General features: G+C 37.8%; 1 protein-coding gene and 1 pseudogene across 1 annotated transcript; both read right to left on the bottom strand.

Moving 5' to 3' along the window:
- Positions 1-1,595: 1,595 nt before the first annotated feature.
- Positions 1,596-10,542, bottom strand: ABHD12B (abhydrolase domain containing 12B). The gene is given in 5 exon segments (XM_033411343.1): positions 1,596-1,825; positions 1,828-2,326; positions 2,328-2,739; positions 6,014-6,135; positions 10,537-10,542. Coding segments are annotated over 5 exon segments (1,269 nt in total).
- A 153-nt stretch (positions 10,543-10,695) lies between these two features.
- Positions 10,696-19,668, bottom strand: part of LOC117197833 (uncharacterized) — a 29,888-nt pseudogene continuing 20,915 nt past the window's right edge.

Here is a 19,668-nt window from a genome sequence, read left to right as displayed (position 1 = left end):
ACACCTCCTTGTTATTTTAACTTGCATTTCTCTAATGACTTCTTTCAGATTCTCTCATAGGCAGTTGTGTGTTGCTCTTTTCTTTCCAGTATATGTGTCATAATTATACTTTCATGTTTCTATGCAGGCTACATATTTTTTTAAGAAACTGGGCATTTTAGATAATATATTGTATCAAATGTGGTTACTGGTTATCACCTTAAAGAGAATATTTTGTGCTGGCTTCTATGATGTGTGCTTTCCATGCAATCACTGTTTTCATTCTCAGAACAATTCTTTGAAACAGGTACACTAATTAGGGTCATATTCCATTAGACAAAGTGAAGATGAACGTGAAGGAACTTGCTTTGGGCTTCATACATGATGATCACCCCATGCTCCACAAAGACTCCCACACAAGCCACGGCACCACACGGAAGTGGGAGGGTGGGGCAGGGAGAGAAGGCGAAGAACTTGGTTGTGAACACGCTAAATTTCAGAAAAAAATGTTCCCATAAATGGTTATTAAGAATCTCCCTAAAATAGTGTTTCACTGGACTGCTCAGGTGAAGCTAGGTTTTGCTGTAAGAACCACCCCTCAAATCTCCATGACTACTCCTGCTAGGGTGAATATTCGCTGCTGGTCTGAGCAGTAATCTAGGGCACTGCTGCTGGGGAAGGGGCTGAGCAATACAGCGTCTTTGATGCTGAGGCTCCAGAAGGTCGGTCCATGAACTTCCTTGACACTGTGGGAGGGAAGAGACGCCTGAGTGTCCTGTTCAGCTCTCTTGTTCTCCTGGACATGACACATCACCTTCATCCGTAGCCCACTGTCTAGAATTTGTCACTGGGTTCTGCCCAACCACAGTAGGACTGGGAGGTGCATGAGGACATGTAAAATGCTGGCTCAGCCACCATTCCTGCAACAATGGCAAGGAATACTACTTTTATCTATTTTTTTAAAGAGTAACACATAAGAATTTATGCCCATTTTATACAATAACTACTTTTTCATCCCTTACTAAGAGTGCTTTTCACTTTGTGTTTCATATTATATCTACACGTATGGCCTTTTATGACAAAAGGATCTATGGTGGAAAATTCTAGTGATATCACTCATTGAGATAGGTAAAAAAAAAAAATGTAATAAAATTACAATACATACGAAGGCACTAAACTGACATCTTTCATTTCAAATAATATAGAAAACAAGATACTAATGTATTCAGAAGGAACTTAATCCTGGAAAACAACTAAACACTGCATATAACACAATTTTAATTGTGCTTATGGGCTTGCACAAAGTAAGGGGAATCTCCAAGAGGCAAAAAATAATCCGAATGAAAACAAGAGCTGAAAAAAGCAAATGTCAACATGAATCCTATAAACAAGAGTCTAAACATTGGGCCAACAATAAACTGACAGAGGAGAACTTGAAATATTTTTATTTATTTATTTATTTCCAGCATCCATGCTTTCTTTTATTAAAAGGCAAGTGTCTTGTAGAAATGTCAGTAACTTCAGCTCATCCAAGCAGCACAGTACAGTTTTACATAAGAAATATACATGACAAGTGGTGTTTGGAGCAAGTCTTTGCTCTCTGTTGTACTCATACCTCATGCCCACTGCTGGCTCAGGAAATCTCTCATGGTTTTTAACAGTGTGGAGCTTTTACAAAGGAAGTCGTGTTGGAAGCCAGGAGGAAAGATCACTATCTTCACCCTCTCTTTGTTCCTATATGGATTGTGTGAAATTTCATAGAGCTTTTTTCCAAATTCCAAAGGCAGCATTTTGTCATCCTCAACATGTATGATAAGAAGGGGAGAAGACAGGAATTTAACATTTCATCATTGAGGGAGACTAGTTCCTCTTTCCTCAGGGCATCCATAACTGTGCTTAAAAATCCTGGAAGTTTCTGGTAAATCTTTAACAAGGGATAATTGATACTTGCAACCCATATGTTGGTAAATGGAGCTTCCAGGATAATAGTATCAACTGGGAATCCTTCCCCTTCTAGAACTTTTGCAGCATTTGTTGTAACTCCTGTTCCCAGAGAGTGGCCCCAGAGACACACGGGGGTGGTACCACTTCTTGCCTTGGTCCACTCGTAGACACAAATAGCATCTGAAGTCAGCCCATCCTCCGTCAGCTTACCCGTCGAGTCCCCAAACCCTCTATAGTCAACAGACGAGACATGAAAACCACCATCACTCAGCACCTTTACTATCTCAAGTCTGTGAGGAGCTGTCCTGTGTTCTGCACTGCCATGAAGATAAACAATAATTGGGTTGCCATCATGGAGAGCTGCTTCATACCAGCTACGGCCCTTCCCCTTAGCATCCTCCCCCCCGGCAGCTAGGAACTGTGTGCCAGATACCCAGAATCACCCTAGGTTCAACTTTGATGTAGAAGTTCACTGTGTGAGGAATCTTTAACTCTGGTTTCTTTAAATCCGCAAGAAATGCTGCTCTGAAAAGGTTGAAAACAATCAGCATGTTCATCAGAAGAGGGAAAATATGTTCTTTTAATGATTTACTTGTAAAGCTGGTACACAGAGTGGAAGTTTTTCTTCTGAGTGTTGAACAGGAGTATGGGAAAGATCTCAGGTTCTGTGCGACCATGTACCACCACGCGGTCACGCAGCCCTGCTTGGCTGTCTCCACGCCGCATCGCAACCCAATCCACCGCGGCCGCAGCCGTGGGAGCTGCCGCTGTAGCCCGGAGCTGCGCCCGGCCGCCCGCCTCCCTGGCAGGGACAGCCTGGAATATTTTTAGAATAAACTAGAGATTCTGAAAGTTGGCCAGAGTGGTCCCGCTTGGGTAATACTCTGATTCCAGACAGAAGAAAATGCTCCTGGAAGAAAACAGCCACAATTTTTGTCCCTGGATTTCCACAGATTAATTTCAACCAATGGGAGATCAGAATAAAAGATCCTAAACACACAGGAAAAGAAACCACTATAAGAAAGAGTCACCAACAAATAACAGAGTTGGTTATCAGATACAGAATATAAAATAACTCTAACTGAAAATATTTGAAAAGATGTAGCACAAAATACAAATTTGTAAAACTCCAAACTCAAACAGTGCATTAAACATCCATCTCAGAGCTCATGAGAAACCTAGTGGATTGGCAGGTGTATGTAAGGAAATAATCCAGAATGTAATAAAAAGTAACGAGATGATGGAAGAAAAGTTAAGAGATGAAACCCAAAGAGAAAGTCACACTGATATTTGAACAGCAGTTCAAGAGAGAGGAGAGCTGTGGCAATAATTGATTAGATGAATGGCTGAGAATTTCCTAGAAATGATTAAAAAGTACAGAAAGTACTATGGTATGCCATAAGACAAAGAAAGAAAAGGAAGGAAAGGAAGAAAAAACAAGAAACCAGAAATTCTTTCTTAGACATATTTTAGTGAAACTATAGACAAAATAGCAAAGAAAAGGCAAAGTTAATTGAAGCAGACCATGAGAAATGATAGCTCACTTAAAAAGAAATGCCAGTGTGTTGAGCAACAGATTTACAACTGCAAAAATAGAAGCCAAAAAATGGTAGAGTAATATCTCCAAGAGACAGTTAAGGAATATCTGTGAACCTAGAATTGTATATCCAGCAAAATAACTTCTCAAGAGACAAAGTGACATGAGGATATTCTCAGAGGAATACAAATAAACAGTTTCTTTTAATTTATTTGTTGAACTTTAAGTTGAACTTTGTTGAACTTAACAAAGAAGAAAAGTGATCCCTAAGAAAAGGCAACACATTAGAAAATCTAAGCAAACATTGTATATAAAGGAACATTGATGATAACAATTAGGGCAGAATTAAGAGGACTCAATTGAAATGTTGTCAGTAGTAACATGTAAGATGTGAGGAGTTAAAATATTATAAGTACCCATTAAAATTTCAAAATTAACGACTAAAACAATAGAAATGAGAAATTGAGTAAATTAGTTCCAAGCCAGCTGATGGAAAATATGTAATAAAGAAAAAAAAAATAAATTGTTTTTTAAAAAGGCAAAAAAGAGGTAATAAAATCATATCAAAGCAAAAAAAATTTTTATATACATGTCTATATATTATTACATATATAGACATATATGTGTGTGAATGTGTCATTAAAAATATTATATAACTTGAGGTTTAAAGCAATTTTTCAGATAGAGTGCAGGAAAAATTTATTTCTATAATATTTTTAAGTGACATAATTGAAGCATGAGCACATGGAGCACCCAACGCTACATACAAGAATATCAGAGCAGCACTGGTTAAACAGTCCAACTAGAAGCTACGCATACTCCCATTTCCTGAGAATGGATACATAAACTCGGGTAAAAAGAGCAAATGCAATAGCGTTCAGGAATCTCACAAACACAGTGCTCAAGTTCAGTAAACCAGGCACAAAAGAGTACACACTTTGTGATCCCTTTATGTAAAATTCAATTGCTGGCCAAACTAGAGTGTGAAGTCGTGATGGTAGCCAACCCTGGAGTATGGGTGGTAATTGAAACGGGGCACGGAGTGAATGTCTGGGATGCTGGAAGTGTTCTGTCCGTCTGCTTTTACTCTGTGTGGTGGTTGCTTGGGTGTGTTCAGTTTGTCAGAGTTTATCAAGCTTAAGATTTGACTGTATATGTGTTATACTTCAATAATATGTTTTCAAAAGTCATGAGAGTTTGAAAAACTCTGTGTGTGTATGATCACATCAAAAAATAAAGTCCAGAAAATCTAAAATGTATATTAATATTAGATCTGTATTGTATTGATATTGGACAAAAAGACATAGGACAAAGGCATCATTATGGGATAAACGCATGGAGCGTCTAAAAAAAATGAAATAATGTAAATATAAAGCAAGTTGTAAGTGAAGCTGACAAACCCACTGTCAAATCAAGAATGCTCAACTGGTTTTTAAAGTATTGAAAGTTCAAAGTGATTAAAGTTTAGTTAGAAAGATACTTTGCATAAAAAAATTAATGTCTTGATTTATTGGAATAATATAGGTAGTACCCTGCACCCATGTGACATTTACAAAATTTAACTTCTTATTAGGCATAGGCAATATGTCAAGTGGCAAAAACTGGAAATATTTTATATTAATTAGTCCATATTATAATTAAATTAGAATTTTATAAAAGAGAGGATAAATGTAAAACCTCCATACAGTAAAAGGAAAACAATGTTTTTAAATACCACATAGATATAAGAAGAAATTACTGTAGAAATGTAAAAACATACTTGTAACTAAAAAATAATGAAAGTAGAATACACTGGTACTTGTGGAACTCAGCTAAAATGATGCTTAAAGGAAAACAATAGCATTAAATACTACATGAGGAAGTAGGAATGAGGGAATGTTTGTGAACTAAGCATAAATTTAAGTTTTAAAAAATAACAGAATAGATATCAAAATAACTGATGATAGGGGAAAAAATGGAGAATGTTAACTAACGAAACAAAAAACTAACCACAAAATCGAAATCAAGAAAACAAAAGACAAACCTCTACCAAGATGGATGGAGATGAAGGATGATGAGGAGGAGATTTAGGAGCAAAAATCACTGCTATGAAGAACGAAAGGTGGGAAATGGCATAGGACCATCAGATATCGATATTTTAATGAGATAATAAAAGCCAACACATTTGACAATTTTGTCAGAATAGAAAGATTTCTAGAAAAATATAACATCCTGGAAGTCTTATAATCATTAAAAAGCTGAATCAGTAGCTACAAGTCAACCCATGAAGAAAACATTAGTATCAAATGTTTTAAAACTGAATTCCACTACCTTTCAAGGAACAGATTATTGTAATATTGGTCAACCTCTCCCAATAAATCAAAAAACAGCAATTCACTCCATGAGAGCACTAAAAACTCAGTGTCAAAGCAGACAAGGTGAGTTAGAGAACAGAAAATTTCAGAATGAATACTATTTATGTTCCTATATTTTTCAAAGTACATAGAAGAACCCAAATACTATTAATGTTGATATTTATAGATAATCTTTATTGATCACATATTGTGTGCTAACGCCATTCTAAGTGCTTTATAGGCTATGTCATTCAGTGTCACAGCAGTGAATGGGATAGGTGTGGCCCTCAGTTTAGAGACCAGAGGTATGAGGGTCAGGGCAAGTACATGTCCTGCTTCAGGCTACAGGGGGCACAAGTGGAACATGAGTTAGAATGCGGTCTAACTCACAGTCCACACTCAGCATGACACTCCCAGGTGGTTGCTCAACTTTTGTCCTTCTAAAGCAACTTATAGTAACAGATTTTAGAATAGAGTCAGTTATTCCCATCATTTATACTGATGGAAAGGAAACATAGCCATGTTTTACCCAAAATAATGGATACATTTTTTAATTCCTTTTTTTTTAAACATGCTAGTTTATAGTCACTTGCTGGTTTCTTTATTTTTCAACAGTTTTGTGGTCTTCATTGAGATGGAATGTTATATTAACATATTTTTCCACATAAGATCTGAACAGAGATTGATATAAAAAATTAGATTGCTCTAGAAAGCAGATGCAATGATTACATTAAGGGAATGATTTGCTCATGAATGTGACATTCTTATAGTGGTCTATACACAACCACCATAAGCAAATGTTTGTGCAAATGACTTGAACAGTAAAATCTGATATATCAAACAGTACTCTTTAGACCTTGTAATTCATCTGTCAATTCACTTCATCTATTGTTAGAATATCTTTGATTCTATAAAACTCCAGGAATGGTAATTGAGAGAGAGAGAGAGAGAGAATCACAGGTAAGGACAATTGGCATTATAACCATGCAGACATATTTGTCCTGTAAAAAGTAGATTTATACTGATTTCCTATTAGAGCTGTAAAAGTACATGGTTCAATTTTTAAAGATATTTGAATTATGTATTGCTCTCATGCCATTTTCAGGTGATCACACTGAAACAAAATAGAAGGCATTAAACCTAGCATCTCTTTTCTGTAAAATGGAATTACTTTTCTGAAATCATTGCAATGGTAAAGTCCTTTTTTTCCAATTTTTGGACATTTCATTTTATAGTGAATGTTTCTGTGTGTGTCATGGAATTACTACATTAAAATCCAGTGAACATAGCAAGCAGTGATGAGGAGTCACACCAGTGTATAGTCTGATTTTATACATTTTAAAGGAAGTACGTTTTTCTACCCTCGAGCAGTATATGGAGCTAAAGAAGAGGTATGTCCTCATTTGTATCAGTGAAGTGAAGAGCAATTAAACAGTTGTGTCAAATAATATAAGCAGATTTCCATCAGTTATGTTCACATAGAAACTTAGGGAGTTTTTCATAGACAAAGTTAAATTTTTACTTCCTACTATTTTTGAACAAAATTATCTCCAAGTTTTTATTGTAGTACTTAGTTTTTTACTTGAATGTCAGTGATCAGTAGCTGGTATGTTTTTACTCCTTCCCAAGCTAGGAAAATAACAAGTCTTATAAAAGAGAAATGGGAAGAGTTACAGTAGTAGATGATGCTCCTATGATATTCTACTGAAAGTAGCCTGTACAAAGAACTCTGTCCATTTCCAAACGTACAGGCTCAAGCCAGGCTCTTATCTGAAGGTCATCCATAGGACCTGTACTGAATTCTACACTCTTAAAGTATCTCTCATAAATAACCACAAAAAGGATTTATGTTACCTTAAACTCTCTCATCACTGACCAGCAAGATATATAAAAACACACATTAATGATTTATGTGCCCCAAATCTCCTTGGCAGGAAAAAAATAAGAGAACAAAAATCAGACAGAAAACTCATACTATTTTCCTTTAGCAGGTATGCTCAATAGACCAGGAAGGGGAAAAGCTACACTTGAAAAGTACTTGTATTAATGTAAGTCAAAACACCTCAGACCTGAGAACTTAAATTTCTGTTTTCTGAATCCCAAACCGAATGTTTTATTTCCGCATTCTAAATCCCATATACTAAATATTTGAGAAAAAGGCGATATCCACTTGATTACAATAGCTTTTTTGCTACACACAATGGGAGAACAATAGAAAATTCTGTTATTCATTCAATAAACAAAACTTTATTTAGTACCATCTCAATGCCAGGCACTATAGACTGTGAAGTTTAATAGTGAGTGAAGGACATTGATAGTTAAAAAGGTGATTGCAATATAGTTGGTTCACAATCTTATCTTAGTTTCAGGTGCATAGCATAGTGATTCAATATTTTTATAGATTATACTCCATCTAAAGTTATTATAAAATAATGGCTATATCTCCCTGTGCTGCACAGTATACCCTTGTATCTTGTTTATTTTGTACATAGTAGTTTGTGTCTCTTAATCCCCTACCCCATCTTGCCCCTCCCCCCTGCTGCTCACTGGTAACCACCAGTTTGTTCTCTCTATATGTGAGTCTGTTTCTGTTCTGTTATATACATTTATTTTAGTTTTGTAGATTCCACATATAAGTCTGTCTGACTTATTTCATTAAAAAAAGAATGTGATTTGAATAAAGTGTGATGATCACTTTCCCAGAGTATATGAACTGAGCACAAAGAAAGGTTGGGCTTAGGCATTGTAGAAAAAGCTTCCAGAAGGTTCTGAGGAAATGGGGATGAGCAGAAGGTAGAAGTACCATGCCCCTCCCCACACCAGAGATGGATAATTTTATGTGTCAGCTTGACTGGGCTAAGAGTTGCCCAGATAGCTGGTGAAGCATTTTTTCTGGGTGTGTTTGTGAGAGTGATTCCAGAGGTATTAGCATTTGAATCATTAGGTTGAATAAAGACATCACTCACCAATGCAGGTCGCCAACATCCCATTCATTAAGGGCCTGAAGAGAAGAAAAAGCAGAGGAAAGCCAGATTTGTTCCCTGCATGAACTGGGCATCCCACTTCTCCTGTGCTCAGGACAGGAGTGCTCCTGGGTCTTGGGACTTTGGACTGGCACTGGTTCTCAGGCCTTCACGTTTGGGCTTGAACCGCACCACAACCCTTCTGGGCTTCCTGCTTGCAGATGGCAGATTGTGGGACTTAGCCTCCATAGTCATTCATAGCCTTACAATAAGTCCCTTTCTATGTATCTATATATGTCTTATTGGTTTGTTTTCTCCAGAGAACCTTGATCATTACATCCCCAAAGGAGAGCCACCAACTGAGGGCTGTGGGAAAGAGAACACACCGGAACAGGTAGCTCAAAGGAAACAAATGTGGTCACAGGAAGTATGAGAGAGGGAGCAGACCCCATCACATGGAGTCTCTTAGCCAAGCTTGGAACTGAGTCTGAGGAAAACCTTTGCCAGTTAAGTGTTTAAACAAGGACACTTATGATCTAGAAGTGTCCCTGTGGCTAAGATTTGGAAAATTAATTAGAGGAGACAAGGAGAGTGACTATAAGTCACAGATATGGGAAGGGAGGGATGGTGAATGCCTAAGGAAGAAGATAATGCTTCCAGTTGTGAATGTGTGATTCGGATAAGAGTGAATAAATTGCTGGTGGTCTGTGCTGCATGTGAGGCCCACAGGGGAGTGGGTGGGAGGAGGGTTTGATAACAAGGATGGATGCTTCCTGAGGGGATGAATCGCTGCATTAGTCAAAGTTCTCCAGAGAAACAAACCAATAGGATATGCATATATGTAGAGAGATTACTTGTAAGAAATTGGCTCAGGTAATTGTGGGGGCTGAAAAGTTCAAATCTGCAGTGTAGGCTGGCAGGCTGGAGACCCAGGAGGGACTCTGATGCAGATGACTTCTGAATGCAGTCTGCAGAGGAATTCCTTGTGCTTGAGGCAGCCAGTGTTTTTGTTCTATTCTGGCCTTCAACTGTCTGGATGATCCCTACACACATTATAGAGAACAATCAGCTCAAGGTTAACAAATTTAAATACATAAATCTCATCCCAAAACACCCTTTCAGTTGACACATAAAATTACCCATCATGAGGCCACACTTTGTCAACTTGGCACTCATATGCATCTCCTTAAACCATACTTAATCTCCAAATAAAGACAATAACAAAGTCATAATTTCAGCTAACATGATACAACTGTCCTGCATACACCTGAAAATGTACTAACACTTTCCCAGAGGAGGACGAAAAGTCCTTGCATGATGTTTATTCTTCTCCTTGATATTTCAAAACTACAATACTACAATGGAAAACTTACAATACTTAAATACTATGATATAAAAATCAATATATCTCATGTTCCTCAATAAAGGGTTAAAGAAGGAAGAAAGCCAAGATGCTTAATACACACACACACTCATAACAAAATAAGGATGAAATACTCATGACAGTTATGGTCCTCATTTCTGAAGCAGGTCATGTGCTGGAGCTGGTATTTATAACTACTTTCCTCTACTAATTCACTTTGCTTCAATAAGCACCTCAGCTGGTCATGGTTCTTTGCCTGGTGGGGTGACCCAAGCCTTCATTCCTGAGGGGACTGGGTCATTAGTAGTCCTGCCTGGATTAGGTTTTTGTAGTTTTCCATTGACCTTAACCACAGGGCATGGTAATACTAAGAAACACCCTAGGGATCTCTTGTATTCCAGACATACTTTTCATTACCTCCATTGTGGAGTAGACCTCCAATTTCCCCTTGGAAGACAGGATCAGTCATCCCATCCAGCAGAGTAACTACTACCTTTTTTGCCTCTTGATTCACAGGCATAAGGAATCCAAGGTGGCTGGGGAGAAGTCTTCACTTGTGGTTCAACTGAGCCTTTATCATGTCTCCTTCCCTTTTGTAACAAAGACATCTAGGCCATCAGAATATAAGGTAATGGGAAGAGGAAGCAATGATTGTTCTAGTAGGTGACCAGGGGTATAGCGAGTGATGCCACTCCCATTTCCACCCCTGGACCCATCAATCCTGGCCATTGGAGAAGTAACACTGTATTTTGGATGCTGATTCAGAGCATATACAGTCTCCTGGAGAAACTTTCCCCATTTATGCAAAGTATTTCCACCAGCTGAGATTGTAAATGAGTCTTCAAAAGGCCAATTTACTTTCTCTCAAGACAGCTCCTTCAGGATAGGGGGAAACATGGTAAGACCAGTGAATTCTAGGAGCAGAGGCTTATTGTTGCTCCTCATTTCCTATGAAGTTAGTTCCTTGATCAGAAACAGTGCAGGGTGGAATATAATGATGGTGGATAGGCATTCTGTAAGTTCACAGACAGTAGTGTTAGCAGAAGCATTGTGTGCAAGGAAGGCAAATTCATATCCAGAGGGTCTATTCCACGAAGAACAAAATGTTGCCTGTTTTTGGATGGAAGTTGTCCAATGTAACCAACTTGCTACCAGGTAGATGGCTGATCACCCCGGGAAATGGCACCATATGGGGGTCTCAGTGTTGGTCTCTGCTGCTGGTAGATTAGGCACCCAGCAGTGGCCATGGCCAGTGCAGCCTTGGTGAGTGGCAGTCCACATTGCTGAGTCTGTGCTTAATCTCCATGTCTGCCACCAGGGCCACTTTGTTCATGAGCCCACTGGGTGATGACAGGGGTGGTTGGGAAAAGAGGAGGCTCATATCCACAAAATGGTCATACCGTTCACTTGATTATTAAAATCCTCCTCTGTTGAGGTCACCCTTTGGTGAACATTGACAGGAAACAAACATCTTTACATTTTTGTCTACTCAGGTCTATCCACATATCTCTTCCCTAGTCTTCCTTGTCACCAATTTTCCAATCATGTTCTTTCCATGGATGTTTCCTTGACTCTTCAGACAAGCCATTGGTCACAGTCCATGAATCAGTATATAACTGTGCATCTGTTCATCTTTCCTTCCAAACAAAATGAACAATCAGTTTCAGTGCTTGATGTCCTGTCCATTGGGAGGGTTTCCCTTCACCACTCTCCTTCAAGATTGTCCCAGGAATTGGTCATAATGCTACAGCTGTCCACTTTCCAGTAGTTCTGGCATGGTATACAGAACCATCTGTAAACCAGGCCTGAGTCTTCTTTTCCTCTGTCAGTGGTCACAGGGACCTCCCCATGAAGCACTAGGTGCAAGTTGGGAGAGAGAAAGCTGTATAACAGGAGTGGGGTCCATGGGCATTTAGGTCACTTCCTCAGGTAACTTACTTGTGCCTTCAGGCTCTGTTCAAGCCTGATTTCATACACACCACTTCCATTTGGTGATGGAAGGCTGCTATCACCCCCAACTTCATGGCTTTTTGGGTCAGATAACACCCAGCTCGTGGTGGGCAGCTCAGGTCCTGTGGTGACCTGGTGGCTCATGGTTAAGCATTCAGCCTCCACTGAGGCTGAGTAGCAGACCCCAAACTGTGTCTTAAAAAGAGGGTAGTTATCTGTGGAGAATGACAGGGCTTAGCTCCAAACTCAGAACAACCTGTGCTGTGATTCAGCTACTGGAGACAAAGGCTCCAAACAGCATCCCTACCTGCCACTGACACTCCAGGCACCTTTAGCTCTGCTGATCCTGTGACCCAAGAAACAGAGAAGCTTGCATGGCAGCCTGGGCCTGCTGCAGAGCCTACTCTTGTTTTGAGCCTTACTCAAAACTAGTAACTTTTACCTAGTGAGATGAAAGAGCTGGGGTAACACACCTAAATGAGAAGTATGTTGCCTCCAAAATCCAAATAGACCCACTAGGTATTATATCTCCTTTTGGCTTTGGAAGGGCCTTTTGAAACAACTACCCCTTCACTTTAAAAGAGGTATTGTGACATGCTCCACCTTAGTTTTGGTACCAAAATCTGATCTGTATTAGTGCAGGTTCTCCAGAGAAACAGAATCAGTGGGATCTAACTCTATCTATCTATCTATCTATCTATCTATCTATCTATCTATCTGGATATATATATATATATCCAGATAGATAGATAGATAGATAGATATAGATAGATAGATAGATAGATAGATCTATATCACTATATCTTTCTATATCTCTATCTCTATATCTGTCTCTAGATAGATAAATAGTGAGAATAAGAAATTGGCTTGCACAGTTATGGGGTCTGGAGAATCCAAAAAATGTAGTATGTTCCATCAGGCTGGAAACCCAGGAAAGCTCATAGTACAATTCCAGTCTGAAGGCCAACAGGCTGGTGACCTAGGAAACCAGATGGTGTAGGTGAAGTGTGAAGGTACACTACTGGAGATCTCCCTCTGTTTAAGAAACCCAGACCTTTTGTGCTCTTCAGGCCTTCAACTGACTGGATGAAGCCCACCCACATTAAAAAGGCAATCTGCATTACTCAACATTCATTGATTTAAATGTAAATCTCATTGAAAAATACCCTATAAGTTGACACATAAGTATAACTATCTTAATAGTCAACCTTCATGATGAATTTTAGGGATTCAGAAAATTCCATTTATTAAGATAGAATTATGTATTTTATGTGAAAATCTCAAACTTGTAATGCTGGAAATATTCCTTCTGGTGAATTCCTATAACAATATTAAACATTATTTGAGTGAAAATTTTTTCATTATTTAAATTTTATGTCTAGTTCTTCAGTTGTTTCTAACAAATGTCAGGCCTTTATAAGCCATAAAAATGCATTAATTATATGTTTGTTTTCTTTCATTTTCTTCTTCCTTCCTTCCTTCCTTCCTTCCTTCTTTCCTTCCTTCCTTCCTTCCTTTCTTTCTTTCTTTCTTTCTTTCTTTCTTTCTTTCTTTCTTTCTTTCTTTCTTTCTTTCTTTCTTTCTTTCTTTTCCTGAAAGTATTCTTAAAGATAATTTAGATCCTTACTAATTAAAGTGACACTCTTGGCCCTGAAGCACTAGCATTTTCTGAGAACTTGTTAGAAATGCAAAATCTCAAGCCCCTCCCCAGACTGAATGTATAGAGTCTGCATTTTAATAAGATTCCCCAGGAGATTTATGTACAACTTAAAATTTGAAAAAAAAATCACTGGATTAGTTTAGCAGTTCTAAAGAATGCCTATCTCTGGGTTCTGGGCAAGACCCAAATGAAGCAGAGTAGAAGGGGAATGATTGATAGACATTGTTTTGTTTTGTTTTAGTTTTAATAAATTTAAAGTTTCCCAGGTGATGCCACTAGGATTGAGAACCAGTGATGTAGTAAATTCTTCATTATAGAGACGAAGAAACAGAATTTGTGACTTTTCAAAATATTCACTGGTATTTATGTCAAAACCAGAACTAGGCATAATTCAACCTGTTGTAGGTAAATTCAGACTGATTGAGAGAGAAAAGGAAAGGTGGAGAGAGAGAGAGAGAGAGAGAGAGAGAGAAAGATTTAAGTGAAATAAGACCAGGATGAGAAGTTCTATGAAAACAGAGAATTAAAATTGAAAATTATTTTACAAGTACCCAGAATGACATCATGATATCCAAACAAAATTCAGTTCCTACTGTACTAGAGACAAAGATGAGTAATTAGGTCAAGAATCCCCTCACAAAAAGGGTTTTATATATTTTGAATTCTTATAACTACATGCAAAATTAAGGTATCATAGAATTGCCTTTTCCATTCATAAGGTTATATATACAATGGAACTTCAGCATTGGATAAGTATCTTATAGGTAAAACATATATCTAATATCAACTAAATAGATAGTTTTGCTCCTTTAGTTTTGAAGCCAAGGGTTCTGAAGGAGGAATCATCCCTTCTACACTTGTACTTTGCCTTAAATTTCATTCTAAACCCATTTATTACCTCAGTTGATATAATTCATGTCAACATAAATGTTTCTGGTTTCATTTTATGTAGCTTAACAGCACAATATAATTTCTTGATCTTTATTTCATTTTAGAAGAGACTGAGGAGGGGATTTATATGTACATATTTTTAGAAAGAGTGCTTCAGAGGCTGAACACCCCTCTTTCTCCATGTGAGGCTCCTGTATGAATAGAAGAGTGGTCACACAGCAACACATACAGAGCTTTATTTTCCTGTTTCTCATAAGTGATGTATTGTCCACAGGCGCATTTCCAAGCATTATTCTTTCATCAGCGGAATGACTTATTTTTATAACAAGCCCTTTTCTCTTGCAAAAGTTGAATAAAAACACATGTTATTCTTTTTAGCAGAAGTGCCTTCTTCCCCACTGCCTGCAGAATGTAAATTATTACTAATGCAACTTTCCCACCAGATAAATATTGCCTTGGGTGTATGAAAGATCATCATTTGAAAATTAAAATCCACACAGATATGCTAGAGCTAAATAACCTAGAGTCTAGATTTAAGTCAAGAAAGGATTGTGTTTAAATAATGGTTTTAAAATTTTCAACTATTTCTTTAGTAGGCATTTTGCCAGGATTATAACAAACCACTTCAAGGAGCTTATATGAGACTAGAGCTTAAGCAAGTGAATGTTGGAAGATTCAGTTATCCACATTAAACTAATCCTGTTGCTCTGTGCAAACACTTGTAACATAATTTTAGATCTAGATTACATTATTGGATACATAAACTAACACTTTCAAATGTACATCATTCATAAACTAGATAAACAAGTCATGACTTTTTCATCCTGTAATTTGAACACATCTCACATTAGTTTACAGTTTTTGAGAAAGGAAGAAAGGAAGTAAAGAAAGAGGATAAAAGACAGGCCTTGAAATCAGACAGAACTGGATGTAAACCTTGCTTTTACCTCTTATTTGCTGAGTGATCTTACACGTTAGTTTATTGCTTTGAGCCTCTATTTCCACAATTGCCAAATATTGTAATAACAGCTGTGATCTAATGGTGTAGCAAGTCTAGAGAACCTGGATTGCCATAGGTGCATAATAAGTGATAACTTGTTGATTCTTAATAAAGTGCACTGAAATGCTGAAAGCTATAGGAAACAATCATATGTGAGAGAAGGAACAAAATAGGGAAGAATATGATGATTCTGTATGCCTGATAAGAAGGCAGAGTAAAGAAAAGTGGGTATAGAGTTTATAGAAAATATTGAGGGGTTCAAAAGATTTTTGGTCTATTTTACCATTTGTGGTAAAAAATGGTAAAATGACTGAGTATTTCTCAACCTTACTTCTCTTCATATTTACCTAGAGATTTTAAAAAAGTGAAGGTGCCTATACCTCCACGTTAACCTGCTAAATCCTGAGTTTTGATGTTGGCAAGAGGTAGCAACATTCAAGTAAATAGATACATATTGACACCGTATAGTAACATCTCAGAACACTGGACTTAGAAAGATATTAAAAGTTCCGGAGAGAGAGGGAGGGAGACGTAAGAGGGAAGAGATATGGGAACATATGTATATGTATAACTGATTCACTTTGTTATGAAGCAGAAACTAACACACCATTGTATTGCAATTATACTCCAATAAAGATGTAAAAAAAAAAAGTTCTGGAGAGAAAGAAAGATCAGATAAAAGGCTCAGGGAACAGAATGCATCAGATTTCTAGCAGCAACCTTGGAAACCAGAAGTCAGTGGAGCAGTACCTTCAAATATAGACAGAAAATGATTTACAACTTAGATTCCTAGTCAAACTCAGCCACGTGTGAGCATAGAATAAGGGTGTTGTCCAATATGTAAGATCTCTAAACATTTCCTTCCCCTCCTTCCTTCCTTTTCTAGAAAGCTACTTGAGATGTTTTCCCCCAAAGGAAGGAATGTACCAGGAAAGAGGAAGACTTGCTGCACCAAAAAAAATAGGTACTCAACACAGGAGATAAGCAAAGGGAATGTTGGGAAAACAATGAGAAAGGAGCATGAGAGGTAACTTTGCACCAGGCAGAGGGGACCTTCAGTCCAGCTTAGAGCAGTTAGTTCAGGAGAAAGGGTGAGGCCTGTCATCACCACAACCTCTGTCCTTGGATGATCATTGTGACTTGATGAAACTACTGGAGGATACGCTCCACCCAAACTAAAACAAGGAAGGAGAAAACTTCATGTACAAGAAATAAGGTATGCAACGTAGAGTGACAGTAGTCAAGGGAACTCAAACGTAGATAGCTGGGAGCAAACCTAGAGAACACAGGAGAAGAAAGGTCTCCAGGAGGAAGACCTCCAAGGAAAGTTTGTAATTCACGGTTTCTTGAATTTTATTATTTTGGGAAAACTGTACTGAGAGGATAATAGAAGATGTTGGAAGATGTAATATGTACAAAGAAGCCTAAGCAAATAAAACAGATAAACAAGGAAATACTTAACTTCAGGACAAATTGAAAACAAGGTAAATGTGATCTTTTTATGACACAATGGCAAGTTTTAATAATATAAACACTGAACACTGCTTTAACCCCCAGATTTAATGGAATTATAATAGGAGAAGGAGGGAGGCAGATAAAGGTTTTGGCAATGCAAGAGAGCTAATCCTTCATTTACCCTAACAGGGCATCAGTAGATAATAACATCTAAAATTAATAAATCCAATGAGACAGTAATTTATTTATAACACATATAATTATGAGGACTAAACAACCAGAGTTGAGCTGAGAGGTGACTTTTGGAGAGGAAGACATAGGGGCAGGAAGTGATGCAGTAGAGAACCCTTTAGCTATAGCCCATTATGTTTACTAATTTAACTTTGTAAGTTATTGTTTACATGTACTGCTTTAATGAAATAAAATTCAGTGAAAATATCCATAATGCAGATTTTAAGCCTCTTAGATGTTATTGGGCTGGCTTCTCTGAGTAATGACAATCTGTTTCAGTGATGCCCAATTGTGTTTGTACTTTGACCCTTGTGCAGCAATGTGACCCTCACAAATAGGGCTGGTATTTACCACGCATGAAATCCTGCTGCTTGGCAGCCCTGTCCCACCACATAAATTCAGATGGAAACACAGAGGATGAGGCATTGTTGAATTCATCTGTAGATAAAGACATTCTTTCTTTGTTCTGCAAACAGGAGGCTGCCTAGCAACCATTATCCTGCATGCTGAGGAGAGGCTAGACCCCATATTTCCCTTTTTGAACCTAGTATGAAATCCAGCATAACAAAAATTAGAATCTATATCCCTGTTTAGTTTGGAATTATTTTACTCCTATCAAATCTGACTTTCTTACAAATCAAAGCTACAGGAAAAAAAGAAAAATACATGTAAGGAGAAACAAGTGCATTAAATTACCTGCAGTGTGTAAACATTATTTTTCTTTCTAACTGGTTTAAGCATTTCAAAATAATATGTGCAAATCCAGTGCTAAACAATAAGCCAATGATGGAAAGCATGCATGATTTTGGAAGTTGAAGTTGAGTGAATTCCATTATGTTTCATTGCATTTTGCTTCACTGCATTATCCTTTCCACTTGAGTAAACGTACTGTACTCCATTTGGACTTAGTCATGCTGCAGTTTGCCTGTCAGAAAATTTGCATTTCTGTGATCAAAATGAAAGATGTGTCTGAGATTTATTGGAAAAGTGGTTGTAGAAAAGGCTTTACATGCTTCTGAGATCATTTCTCTTTTATGATGATTTGTAAAGAGCTTTGGAAACAAGGTACAAAGCTGCTAGGAGGGTCAGGAGCAAACCACTAGTCCTGGTGGGTGCAAAATTCACTCTCAATTACCCAGACTCCATTAACTCTTTACCCAGAATGAGTCATGACTGCTTCTCTTTAGTCTAAAAATTAAGGTTAACAAAAACAAGAATCTTTTCTTTTTTTCTCTGTCTGAACTTTGGGCATCTGACAACTAATAAAAATTCATTAAAGTATTAAAACTCGTCAACTCTTTTTCTTAATTTATGGAAGTCAATAGTCATTTATATATCAAATGGAGGCCCCCTGCTGCTGTAATAAAGCAGATTGGAATGAGTTCAAGGAATAAATATCAAATGCTTTGTGACTTGCCTACCTAAGTCTGTGGGTAGATATTTTCCTGAAGCAACCTGGCTTCTTTCATGGGAACTCAGCAGTCTTGTTATGTGTTCTTGATTGTTCTACAAACCAGGCTCCCTCCAGTGGATCCAAAGCACTCCAATGTGTCACTCTGCCTCTAGAAAATGTCCTGGTTTGGGCAGGAGTTAACTCTTATTTTGCATTAAAAAAAATCTTCTATCTCCTATCATCACCATCAAAGTTCTCTTTGTAATGAACTGTGAAAATGATATAAGACCTAATATAATGGCACACACTGTGGGGTACTGTAAACATTCATTGTTAATGACAGCATGAGCTCTGAAAGCCACTTCTTTCTTCTGGACCTAAGGACAATCTTTGATCTTTTGATCTTCTGGATAAGAATCTTTACAGCAAATCAACACCGTGCCTGGGAAAATGTGGAGATGTGACCTTTTGTCAGAAAAAGAACAGAAACTAGTAATGCAAGTCCTGTTCTACTTAACTGATTGACTGTTCAGACCACGGGTGAAAGTCATCCCCCCAGAGGGAGGAAAACATATACCAGCTGGAATATTTAGGACTTGCCCTAACTTTTCATTTCCAATAAAGGGATACAATTACTTTTCAGGTGGCAGAAATGACATTCTCAAGCTGGTTATTGCTAGAGGGTGTTCCCCCCTAGATTCCTTCATGCTTTTGTGCATTAAGCAACAGGCTCTGTATTAAACTGGGAGCCTGAGTCTGAGAGCAGTAAGAGAGCTTCCCTAGAAGCCCTACACTTACCCCCAAATTCTGCTCACCTCAGTGGGGATTCACCATCATAAATCAGTGTGTGCTCAGGATTTCCAGGGTGAACAATGAATCATAATAATTCTCCTACCATTCAGAGAGCTCTCAATTCTTAGGAGATCTGCAATCACGTTTAAAAAGCAAAGGTGTTAATGAGGTTTATAA

The sequence above is a fragment of the Orcinus orca genome, chromosome 9, assembly GCF_937001465.1.
Source record: "Orcinus orca chromosome 9, mOrcOrc1.1, whole genome shotgun sequence".
In the NCBI taxonomy this organism is placed as follows: domain Eukaryota; kingdom Metazoa; phylum Chordata; class Mammalia; order Artiodactyla; family Delphinidae; genus Orcinus; species Orcinus orca.
This window is presented reverse-complemented; position numbering and strand designations above follow the sequence as displayed.